Source organism: Haemaphysalis longicornis, unplaced genomic scaffold (assembly GCF_048455015.1).
Source record: "Haemaphysalis longicornis isolate Haplotype H1 unplaced genomic scaffold, Haemaphysalis longicornis Haplotype H1 scaffold_1, whole genome shotgun sequence".
NCBI classification, from domain to species: Eukaryota; Metazoa; Arthropoda; class Arachnida; order Ixodida; family Ixodidae; genus Haemaphysalis; species Haemaphysalis longicornis.
In genome coordinates this window covers 417,153,867-417,166,103 of record NW_027526203.1, presented here as the reverse complement: position 1 = coordinate 417,166,103, position 12,237 = coordinate 417,153,867, and the positions used below count along the sequence as shown (strand labels likewise).

The 12,237-nt window shown below is 45.0% G+C and overlaps 1 protein-coding gene across 3 annotated transcripts in view; it reads left to right on the top strand.

Moving 5' to 3' along the window:
* The first annotated feature begins 1,809 nt into the window (after positions 1–1,809).
* S1p (membrane-bound transcription factor site-1 protease) overlaps positions 1,810–12,237 on the top strand; it is a 65,034-nt gene continuing 54,606 nt past the window's right edge. For 2 of the 3 annotated variants that reach the window (XM_077687141.1, XM_077687143.1), the window contains exons 1-5: positions 1,832–2,068; positions 2,362–2,664; positions 5,702–5,853; positions 10,665–10,773; positions 11,749–11,828. In XM_077687141.1, coding sequence (XP_077543267.1) covers positions 2,472–2,664; positions 5,702–5,853; positions 10,665–10,773; positions 11,749–11,828 — 534 coding nt within the window. In that variant the 5' untranslated portion in view covers positions 1,832–2,068; positions 2,362–2,471. Of the gene's footprint in view, positions 2,069–2,361; positions 2,665–5,701; positions 5,854–10,664; positions 10,774–11,748; positions 11,829–12,237 lie in introns of all 3 variants that reach the window. The other variant, XM_077687142.1, reaches the window with a different exon arrangement.

The following is a 12,237-nucleotide window of genomic DNA, read 5'->3' as shown; positions in this document are numbered from 1 at the left end:
CTCAGCGTGGTGGCTGCTTTTTTGTCTTCTTCTACGTACATGCACCGTATTCTGACAATCGGTTTGAATTCGACATCTTTGCCGCCTATTTGGATGCTTCTTGTGGGTTCCTTCGATGGGCTGATTCTAATTAATTCTGACTTTTCTGGTGCGCATCCCCTGCCTTGTACTAGACCCTTTATGCTATGTATGGTTCCTTGTAGAGTATTTAGCTCTTCGGTTAGATGGAGTGCCTTCGTTGGTCCAGATTGATATACAGGGTGTTGCGACGATAACTGGAACACTTTAAAAATTTTTCCTGAGCGATCCGCCGCTCTGTTCGCGCTCAAACTTCACACAAAGGTCGCATTTTGTGGTCTATTTTGTTTGACACCGGGAACAACAACGGTACTTACCTGTTTATTCTGAAAATAAATAAAAACGATTTTCGCCTATGGGAAAATGGCCGCTGATTTGGACGTGCGAGCCAGCGCAAGTTGATGTTGGAACGACGGAACCACCTGCAGAGTGAAACGCATGTTTGGGATTCACGTACGGAGCCAAATGGTGCAACAGACGATCAGAAAATGCACCTAGAAATGAGCTAACAGACGATCAGAAAACCCTGTTTTCGGGCTCGCACGTCCAAATCGCCGCCATTTTCCCATAGGCGAAAATCGTTTTTATTTATTTTCAGAATAAACAGGTAACTACCGTTGTTGTTCCCGGTGTCAAACAAAATAGACCACAAAATGCGACCTTTGTGTGAAGTTTGAGCGCGAACAGAGCGGCGGATCGCTCAGGAAAAATTTTTAAAGTGTTCCAGTTATCGTTGCAACACACTGTATATCATCTGCGTAGACGGACTTTTCAGTCAGCGTGTTTTCTTCCCACCACCACACTGGCGCCTCTCCAGAGAGGACGCTACAACTTGGCGGCGGCTCCAAACGAATACCTATCCACATCCCACCCGCCTCCACCTCATCTTCCCCACCCAACACTCTTCCCTCTGTGCTCACTGTCCCCAGCCTGGCACCCTCTACCATATACTGTGGGAGTGCCAACGAACTCCAGACTTGCCCCCCCTTTCCAACCCAACCTTCGAGCAGTGGAGGGCTTCCCTGGCCAGCCCGGACCCGAGCACGGACGGCCAGCCGAAGTCAAGGCATCCCGGACTAGGGACGCCTTCCACGGGGCGACGCCCACACATCAGCCTCTGCTGGAGAAATAAAAAATTTTCTCTCTCTCTCTCTCTCCCTATTGCTAGCATGGTCAGGTTGAAGAGTAACGGGGATAGCCCTGTGGTGTTTCTCTGTTAGGCATCTCGAAGGGTCCGGAACGGTGCCTGCCCTGTTAGAAAGGAAGTTGGCAATGTAGCCGTAGATTTTCTTACCGCATCCTGTTTTCTCCTCCGCCTCGTATGAGTGGTGTGACACCAGCATTATGGTGACACCAGCATTATGTCACCAGCAACATTATATGGCTGATTCATGTAACAGCTGACAACATTCTCGCTTTTGTTTATTCCAAGAAATACTATCGTATTTTGAAAAGCTAGGAAGCCGCCGTCGGTTGTTGTTAGTTTCTTTTTTTTCGTTGAGTTTTAAACGTTTGTACGTTCTCCACATGGCAAATCCACGATAACCTGGCTGCCAGTCGAGAGAGGCCTAATTAGGATCAAGCCGCCATTGTTTGGAATGACGTTTTTTGGATATTTGTAGCCGTTTTTATTCTTAAAACATATTTCTAATGACCATCACCTAAAATGCGGTTAGGAAACTTGTCACATCATCACCAAAGCGACCGAACTCAGGCAGCTCGAAGTTTCGGCAGTTGCTGGAGTTTCGTTTGGCAACCATGTTCTCAGAGTCATCTTTAAAAATGGTCGCTTGTGTGTTGAATTTTCCAAAACATTTAACCTGCCCTTCGCTTATACGTTAACATAATTTACGTAGCGAGGTCAACAAGCTAGTGAGTCGACTTCTCACCCTGCGATGCGTGGCACTACGTCAACAATTTTTAAGCGGCAACAACTGTTGTGTTTGAATTTACGGCACACTGACACAGAGGCCTGAAACATGATGGTCAGGTACCGTGGCCAGTCACTTCATCTCATGGTTCATTAGCAGTGTTTGTCATCATAATTTATGCACTGCACTGCTTAGATTATTTGGTGCATGTTATGCGGCGAAAAGACTCATCGCTTAGCCCACTCACAGCTACGATTCCTCATTCGAAACTTCAAAAACACTAGTTCTGCAGTTTCACATGTGGCAAACGTTGTTCTGTTGGGGTGGCCGATTGATTGTTGTGATGACCATACAAACTTGCGGCTGCATATTTGCGCGCACGGACTTACGTTGTTTGCCTATTCGTTTTCAGTTCACACACTTCATGTGCCTGGATGGGATTATTCCGTTGACTGAATATGCTGGTTGCTGTTGTGGTCAGCAGTAGCAAGAAACGCCGGCTGCGTTCATCACTGCGTAACCATGAAGCTAAGAGCACGATGGAAGCGCAGGCGAAGCCCCCTTTTCTTTTCTTGGCTGCCTGTTTTGTGGTTGATATCTGCTCCGATCGGAGTGATGAGTGGCTTGAAGGCTCAGCTGACAGAGCCTGTGTGCAATACCAGCCATCCTGAGCAAAGGGTTGTCCTGCAATACTCCACATCAGTTGTGCGAAATGGTAGGCCCCTCTTCGCCCTCATTTCTGAATTTTCTCATGGCTTTTGTAGCAGTACCCAGCGGTAGTAAAACTTGTGGCAAAGGCTAGGAAACTGACGGCAAAGCTTGCTCGCACGCAGATCACAGAAGTTTGCCTACACTTCTTTGAGCTGCTGCATCTTACACTATACATCCTTGTTTTGTAGGAGTAAACCACGAAATTACAACTACTGAGTGCTTATGTGGTGTAAGAGGGGTATATTATAGCTTCTGTTGTTTGAAACTTTTGTGTCGTTTGAAACTTCTTAGATTTGTGCAATGTTTTGTTTAAGGCACAGTAAAGAATTAAGGGGTAACGACATGCAGCGATTTTGGTGAGCAGCGCGAAAAACGTAACTCAATGGGTACAGCAAACAGCTAGTTTGGACGACAAAAAATTAATACTCGGCCGCTTGGGCCCTCCCTCACTGTCACTCGCCGCTGTCGCTTGTTTGTGGGCTGCTTCTGGCCGGCCAGACGTGAGCGACGGCAATGGCTCGTCGCTGGCACTGTCGTTGCCCCCAGCGGCAGTGTATTAATTTTTTACTCATTGCTGTCGCCCACACTACCTGTTTGCTGTACCCATTGAGTTACGTTTTTCGCGCTAACATGGGGTGACCCCTTTAATCAAATTGTCCTAATATTGTCACTTCCACGATCCAACAGAAACATCAGTGTTTCAGTGTGACCTTAAATACTTCTTAGTCCATACCAGCTTCAAACCTATACACATCCAACCTTCAGAGATGCATACCGAGCGCTGTAAGGAACACGCAAAGAGCACATTTAAAAATTTTTTTTTTCTGCCTCGCGAATGTTGCACTGCTTGGATTTGGGCTGTGGCACTTTAATATGATGAGGCAGTGCATATTGATAGATCTGACTCACAAAAGTGCCCATGTGCACATTAAAGAACTCAAGTGAGCATAAATTAGTCTGCAGCCTTCTGCTACAGTGCACCTCCTAAAGCAGGTATGTCTCCAACCCTTTAAGCCACAATATTTAATTTTTATGAACCAAGAGTATAGTGTTTACCATTTGTAAAGGTCCTGTACAAGCAAGTTTGTGTTGTCTGGCCATTGTGCTCTGTACAGGGCTTTACAAATGAAGCAAGCAGGAAATCAAGAAATACTAAGAGCAGATATTAGTTATCATCATGCCTTTGGGCAAATATTGCATTGTCTTGATGAACAGAATTCTCAGGGTATTAGTTCCTTTAAAATAGCTGTTTATGCTTTGTGTGCTGGGCTTATTGGTGTGAAATGTACTGGTAGTCTTAATTATTCATCATTATATGGCTGATTTAAAGTCGTGTTGTGATTTGTGCAATTGAGTTGCGTTTCTTCTTGGTTGCTGGAAGAATGTTGAAGTCATAATGTGCAGTGGAACTTGACTGCTTCAATTAGTAACCCGCTGCTTTGAACAGGAAGGAGAGAAAGCTGGCAGTGCAAACGATACAGTACACGAATAAGGTGACTTCAGTAGCTATTTGGTTAGTAATTGTGGCGATGTGTACTGGGCTTTCGTGCACATTAAGGTACGAGGCTAATGCAAGGGGTATCAACATTTTTAACTATCAAATTGAATGCAAGAGCTCTCCATCGGAGTAAGAGCAGCTCGAGATTGTGTTCCCTTTAGTTTACTTAGGGACTTCCTGGAAAAAAGTTGCAGAAGGAATCAAAATTCACTCATTTCCCAGTTTCCAATTCTTCAGCAGGCAAAAACTCTGCATTTATATTTTTGAAAGATTAGACTGTTATAGTTGGTGTGTAATAAAAAAATCAGCCAAAAAACAGTGCTAACAGGAAGAAAAGTTAACGAGGACAGTGGCTGGAGCAACAACTGTCGTTTATTCACTAACCCAAAAGTTCTCTTGGCAACACATGTACTGTGTTGTGCCATCATATTTTTTTTCCTTGTGTTTGTCCTTTTTGCATGGACACCTTTAAATTGTTAAAGTGGTATCCACATGAGAAACTTCTCCCTAAGAGTGTGTGATGTCAGGAGGCCACATGACATCACTCACTTCTACCCTGCTTGCATTGACAACTCGGAGACAAGTACTTATACCCTGCTTGCATTGACAACTCGGAGATAAAGTAGATGCATGTACACATGATGTTTACCCAGTGTTGTTTCAGAACTGAAACAGTAGTAAGGCAGCCTGTTTCATAATGTTTACTAGGTAAGGTTTGTGCAGAAGTTGACAGATATGTTTGCTTAATGTTTAAATGAGCCCACCTTACTCGTTTTTCAGGAAAATGCTTAGGCAAGCTCTGCAAATAATCGTTCATGATTTGTGATATTATAAATTGCAGTGCAGAAAAATATATGGGGCAGGCATACTCGCTGTCACTTGTTTGGTATTTCCTGCATTAATAAGCAACAGCTGGTGCTGCAAGTGGTACAGTATTTATATTCACAACACTATAATCAACCAGTGTAGCTCAGCTTTCTTTTACACTTTATTGTCCCTTTAGCAGGTTTTCTTACTACAAGTGGTGGTGAGATTTGTTTTGATTTCATCCGAATCTTTTTTGCTGTCGTACAAGTACAGTCGGGAGTCCCCGTTTTACTGTTGGTGTCCATTTATATTTGACACTCCAGTGGCTAAAGCCCAAGACTACCAGTGCAGTCGCCTTCACGATCTTTCCCGCCATAGACTGGCATGCTGGGGAATTGTGTGGGTATTTTCCATTTCTTACGCTAGGCATCAGCACCGCCATTGCTTGAACTGCTGTGTAGGCAGCCCCTCCACAATTTGTGACGTGCTCTTTTGCATCACAGAAACATGGGAGGGAAACAAGGAGTAGAAGTGCCTACTTTAATTGACTCCTAAACAAACAAAGCATCATTTGCCATCAAACTAAATTCGAAAGAGCTGTCAAACGTGTTTTCTTTGATATAAAGCAAATAGTTGTACAGACATTGCTGTACCTTAAAGTTTTGGTGTAGATTGTGGCGTTTCTTGGTTTTTCTCGTGCTACTGAATTGAATGTATGCCATTTTATTACTTGCAGAGTACATTGTTACATTCAAGCATTATTATCGGACAAACGCACGGGGCGAGTTCATTGCAGCGGCCCTCAGGGGTTCAGGAATCGACAACTGGGAGCGGCTGCCCCGCCTGAATGCAGCGGCTGACTTTCCAAGTGACTTCGAACTAATACGAGTACGTGTGATGAGGCATTTATCACTCCTCTCGCTTTATCTCGTTTTTTTTTTTTTTTTTTTCGGTAGCAATTCTCACCTGTGCACCAGTGAAAAGAAGAATTTTTGTGCGCCCGATTAAATAGGTTTTGTTTTAAAATAAAGATCACTGGACCTCTTAAGCAGGGTAGGTGGCTCCAGGGATTCTGAGAAGTTCACAGATCTACATTGTACCTTAACTCTGCCTGATATTGACCTGTGGGCTAATATAATAGCACAGCTGTGATCTGTCTTGTTATGATGTAAATTAAACAGCTCCTGAAGCACCCTTCGCCGACACGATGTAGCACATATGGGCACGCACAAGACAGTTCCAGGAAACTCCTTTTGCAAGATTTTTGTTAATTCGAGTTGTATTAGCGGAATTATCGCAAGTCAGAAAAGCGCATATTTGTACCCTTCTCTCTCAAATTGTAATCGTGTGGAAGGTAGGGCTGCACTGGCTTAAAACAGTGACAGACCGATCTTGCATATGTCGGTGAACAACTTCCAGTTAACTAGCTCAATGAGGTTCTTATCCTATAACTACTTTTGGTGGGCTGTTTTAGCCTACAAAGCAGGAAGCTGCGGTGGTGGCTTTGCTTTTGGTTTTAAAAGCATTTTGCTACTGAGTCCAGTATGTTGCATGTCCTCTTGATTCCATCTGTAACATTTGCGACAAAGTATCGTTCATTAACATACACACATTTTCACTTGTTTAATGCTGAGAGAGATGCACTGTAGCCAAGCTTGCTGCAACTCTTGGTATAGTGGTACAAGATAATAAACTTTTGCATCCTCTTCGCTGGCTTTGCAGCTGATGATTGCACTGCGAAATTCTTGTGCCTGTAGGAAAATTGACAGTTGAAAATTTATGGAGAACTGGGATCACAAAATGCTTTGCTTCGCACTGTTTAGTGGGAGGTTTAGACCGCTTTCTTAGTGTCAGGTTGCCTCCCCAGGATAGCAACACGCAAATTAGCAGCATGCTTTATGCATGTGTATTTTGACAAGCTGCACCCATTTCTGACGGTGAGGAGTGTGATAAGACAGCTAAAAAAAAAAAAGAGAAGAAAAGGATAAACCTAGACAAAGATGACAGTGCATGAGTGTGTGAGTGTTTAGCTTTACTAGTTCAGCTTTATGTCACCCATTGTGAGCACTGGCTGTTCCAGTCTTTGTTGAAGGAGTACTGACACGAAATTTTCGTGTTACGTGTTTTTGCTGCTATGCATGCCTGCCAGTCCACTAATCGTAGAATGACTCATCCGACGGTCGAGCATAGCGTAAACATTCATTTACGGCGCGTTTATTCGTGTCAGTTTCGGTTTTGACAAAACGAACGCCGAGCGGCCGCAATGACAGGAGGTATCATGTGACGTCACCCTTCTTGCCGTATCGCTGCCGCTCTGGACGCGCGCACGCCCAGACCGGCCGAGGTCTTCACCATCCCCACGCGCCCGAGCAGCATGACGTCAGTCCCAAAACCATGATGTGTACACACACCAGAGCAGCACGCGCCAACCACAGCCAGCGTGTCAGCTTCGTCATGGGAGCCCGACATCGGCAGCTTAGGGCAAGTAGCAGATGATGTCATGTCCGCCCGCTCTGGGCTTTCTTGTGCGGACGAAGATTAAAATTGGATTTTAAATATGTTACGCGCAACGGTTGCTGTTGAAACTTGCTGGGAGATATCTCCTGATAAAAAGGAAGCATTTTACATAGTTATCTCAGCTTTGAAATTTCGTGTCAGTACCCCTTTAATGCCACCAACGGTGGCAACCTTAGTCTATCCTCCTGGCCATGCAGGGCATATCTGGTTAATTAAAAAAATATATTTTCAATGCAATTAGAAAAATGCAGTATTGTGCTAGTGAAAGAAAGCTGTACGGAACATGTTGGTTGAACCATCAACCCAGCATAGTAAAAAATATCTTGGAGTTGCCCCTTCAATCTTTCTTAGTGCTTAAAAATCTGTGTTACTGCTTGTTTGGAGATAAAACAGGCTTCGTTTGCCTAAAACTGAACTAAAGCAGGAATACCGGTTCTGCTGCGCCATTTATTGGTATGCAAAGTGAGACATCTCAAATCACTGGGAATGCAGTGCTGCATTCTAGCAGGAATAGTGAGTACCACCTATGGAAATGGTTCAGGTGCGTTTTTTACATATTTTAAGGCGCGTGTTTATGTTCGTTATCAAAGGTGTGTCTGTGGCCAGTTGTCATCGCTCCGCATTCGCTGTTCGAGATCCCACAAACCATTGGTCAAGTGGTTGGAAGAGGCGATATACCTGTTCCTTCTTGCCATTTCATAATTTTTTGGAGTTATTGCAGCAGAGTGGGGCATTATTTGGAAACTGTGCAAAGTAATTTATCGGTATACAGTCCGTTCCATGGGGCAAGGGGAAAACCTACCCTCGCACTCAACGGTCGCAGTGCACGGGCCACCTTTCCCCCCTCTCTGGAGTGTGCGCGCCGATTACAGTGCACCTAGCGCGATGGCTCCTTTACCTTAACTGTGCTTTGTAGGCATATGCGGGTGGGTTTGCCATTAATTTATGCATTATTTTAATCAAATGTTGCTAATAAATGAGCCAGACCAGCAGCTTGTGACTTGCACACTTCAAAGCACACATGATTTTTGGTAGTTTTGTTCTGCTGAACTCTTTTTGCCCCCTACGTTGGAGTACTGCCAGAAAACCGGTCAAAATGTAATGGTCTCTGTGCCTGGGACAGCAGATTTGTTTGCCACATGTTGACATCACAATGAGGCAGAGAGGAGGAGAGGGGTAAACTCTTTTAAGGCAAGCCTTAAGTGCGGATGTCTGGCTACCTCCCTGGTGGGGGGGGCCTGCACTGGCCACCAGGGCCCTCTCCGCCAGGCTACACTGGAAGGAGAGGTCGGAGCTGGTCAGCCATGCCAGCCACTGCTCGTGGGGAAGATAATAAAAACTTAATCGATTGTTCCCGGCCGAAATGCCATCGGGGTCTCAAAGTCCTGTTTTCGCGGTAGCGGACACAATTTTCACAATCATGCTTCATTCTAGCCCAAGTTCTCGCCGTTTGAATGCCTCTTCGGCCTAGAGGAATAAGGGGCGCCAACAAAGCTAGATAAATCTAATACCTCTTCAGACTGCAGCCACCACTTAGTAGCTGTGCTCGAGAGCTTGTAGCGGTTGGCACCTAACCGCAGGTGAATAGAAAATAACGGTGGTTTATCTGCTTTTATACGTACCTTCTTTCCAAACTTAAATAGGTCATTGAAACTTGCCTGTGCCACGGGTGGTATTAGTTCCATCTCCACCGTTGCTGCGTTCACATTGCAGTATACCCAACTTCAAGTATACCCAACTTCAAGCCTCAGCGTGGGCTGGCCTTTGCAATTTTCACAATGACTACTACTTACCTAGGCTGTCCTCTTCCCCAGCCAATCTGAAGGAGATAGGGGGGGTGCCACATGAAGAGGATTCACCTCCCTTCTTCCCCATTCCCCAACTCGGGCAAAGTAAAGTTGCTCACTCACTCACTCCAGCCAAGAGTTCGGTCTGTTGCCAAAATGTTATGTCTCTGTCGGCAACATCAAACTAAGCAATGCAAAAGCAATCGCTTGTCTGGCTGCCGAACGGCGGACGCTTAATATATCCTTATAAAATGCTCTCTGGGAGCAGCTTTGTATAATGTATTTATGTTGTGCATTAGCTGCATGGCTAAATTGGTCTGCAGAGCTGCTTGGATTCTAGAGAGAGGAAGTTTTGTTTATAGTTGGCGGCAGGGGTGGCTGAGGGTGAAGTGTTGATATATTGATAAGATTTAATGCAAACTAGCATGCCAAATGCTTACTAAGTTCACCCAGAACTACCTGTATTACACCCTAGAGGGATTTGACATTAGCAGTCTGCTGCACTGACATGCGCTTCTGCTTGTTGCCCATGGGTGTCGAGCGTATCATGGTTAGATTGTTTTAACAAACATCCATTCTTGCAGTACCACGATCGAAATCCACATTATACACTATCCCAGGCACACAAACACAAAAAAAAAAAACTTGTGACGAGGTATTGCAAACATATGTTCAACATGGCATCGTTTACCCACCGTGGACCACGCTACCTCGAGGCGAATTTCAGCTCCACCGCAGCCCAAAAAGCCGCCAATTTAAGCCAGATCGCTTAAATTGGTTCTATGCAACAACTTTCCTATTTACAGTGCATTACGGAAGGGAATGTGCAACGTGCTACAACGAAAAATTCGCTGCGACGCAGCTGGTGCCGATACGCCACGGAGCAAACAACACCCAAGCCAGCAAATCAGCCAGCTACCAGAGGGCACTGCATGCAAGATGGCGGCACCCTCACTGGAACAGTCTATATGAGCTTGTTTTTCTTTCTTTAGTGGGTCCCTGTAAAATCCACTAGAAAGAAATTGAGTTCTACCTGTGTCCAATCATTTGCGGTAAAGTATAGAAAAGTTTTATTCAAGATCAGGTAACGTGTGTGTACAGTAAAATCAAAGCTTAGAAACATGCATGATTTACAAAAAGCGCATGGAAGGACATGTTTCTTATCTACCTGCCTTTACTCTCATATCGAGAACATATGGGCTGGCACAGTTATTTCCTTCTGGAGAGAAGGACTGGTGTGGATGAGGAGTGCATAGCTATGTGGCAATAATGCAAGGACTTTGGACTGGGTTTCACCACACATTTGGGATGCTGTACCACAATGCCTGCCTTGTTTTTATCAGGCTCAATTTACCAGCTGTGCATATGAGTGGCAATGTTTCTCTTTGCTTGCAGCTACTCGAGGGGACCATTGAAAAAGGGTTGGCAGCTCTCGAAGACCACCCACTGGTGAAGTATGTTACGCCTCAGAGGAGTGTGACACGGACGCTGAAATTTCTAAATGGTGAGTGACTTGCCACCTGTCAATTCTAGCGAGTAACTACTGTGTGTATGGTCTGGAAGAAAAAAAAAAGGTTACCTATGTTGGGTTGCTGCTGGTATATGTTCCTTCCTGTGTGTGCCTTATTTTCACAATTCTAATGGGCCCTGATTGTAATGCGCAGTTAAGTTTAGGTACGAAAATTCGGAAAAATAATTTGATGCCGATTCTACTGCGCAGATGTAAAAGGCATGACACCACGTACCTGGGTGAAGACATTTTTGACGCACGCAAATGCAGCAGCAGAAATCTCTTGTGCTTGGTCAACTTGCTTATCCAGCTCCTGCTGGCATTAAAACTGGAAAGGGAACATTGAAAGTGCTAGCAATTTCAAGTGCCCTGATCTTATTACTTTAGATGTAACAGGCCATTGGTTCATTCGCTGCTAATTCATGGGTTCTATCTGGAATTCTTCAAGTTCTTGAAAGCATCCTGTGTTCGGGGCCGGTGAAGCCGGGCATGAAAATATGCCACTGCTTTGTTTACATCAATCGTGCACTCGTGTCTGCGGGACGCCCGCTGGCATGATGGTGCTCTGTTCGTAGTGGTACCTCTTCAGAACCATAATGACTGAAACGAGGCACTAACTGCAGCAGCAGAAATATGCGCAACAGCTGGCTAAGGTATGCCCATTGAGGAATGAGTGCACCAAAATGTACTCACGTGATGTTTATGTATTGTTTTGGATTGGATTGAGTTGGATTTTGGGAGGCGTTCGTGTCCATGGCAATGTTGCTGGCTGCTGTGAAGCTGACTTTGGTTTTAAGCCTAATTGTAAGACGCACACAAATTTGCAGGCTACTTTTAGTAAAAAAGGTGTGCGTTAGAATCATGCAAATATGGTATACATGACTCACATCACTGTATGCCATTATAGTTTGTGTCCTGTTAAACTTGTGTCTCCATGTTTAGAATGGTTATTTTTTTGCTCCCTCCTAGCCTCTGATGAAGTGCTGTGCAAAGATATTTCTTGTTGGCACTCTTCACGGTGCTTCTCAACGCGAAACAGCCTGGCCTGGGTACGTTGTTCAATAGTTCCTTTTTCTGACCATCTCAGACTTGAACGGGAACTTTTTTGTGTTGGGCCATCCCGTAAATTTCCTCATGATTTCAAGAATTTTTGTTTTGTAAATAAACTTAAACCCGCCGCGGTGGCTCAGTGGCTAAGGCGTTGCGCTGCTGAGCACAAGGTCGCGGGTTCGATTCCCGGCCGCGGCGGCCGCTTTTCTGATGGAGGCGAAAAGCAAAAACGCCCGTGTGTACGAGATTTCGGCGCACGATAAAGATCCCCAGGTGGTCAAAATTAATCCGGAGCCCTCCACTACGGCGCGCCTCATCGCCTGCGTTGCGTCGGCGCGTTAAACCCCACAATCAATCAATCAATAAATAAACTTAATCAAGAACACACAAAATAGGCTTATTGCTGTG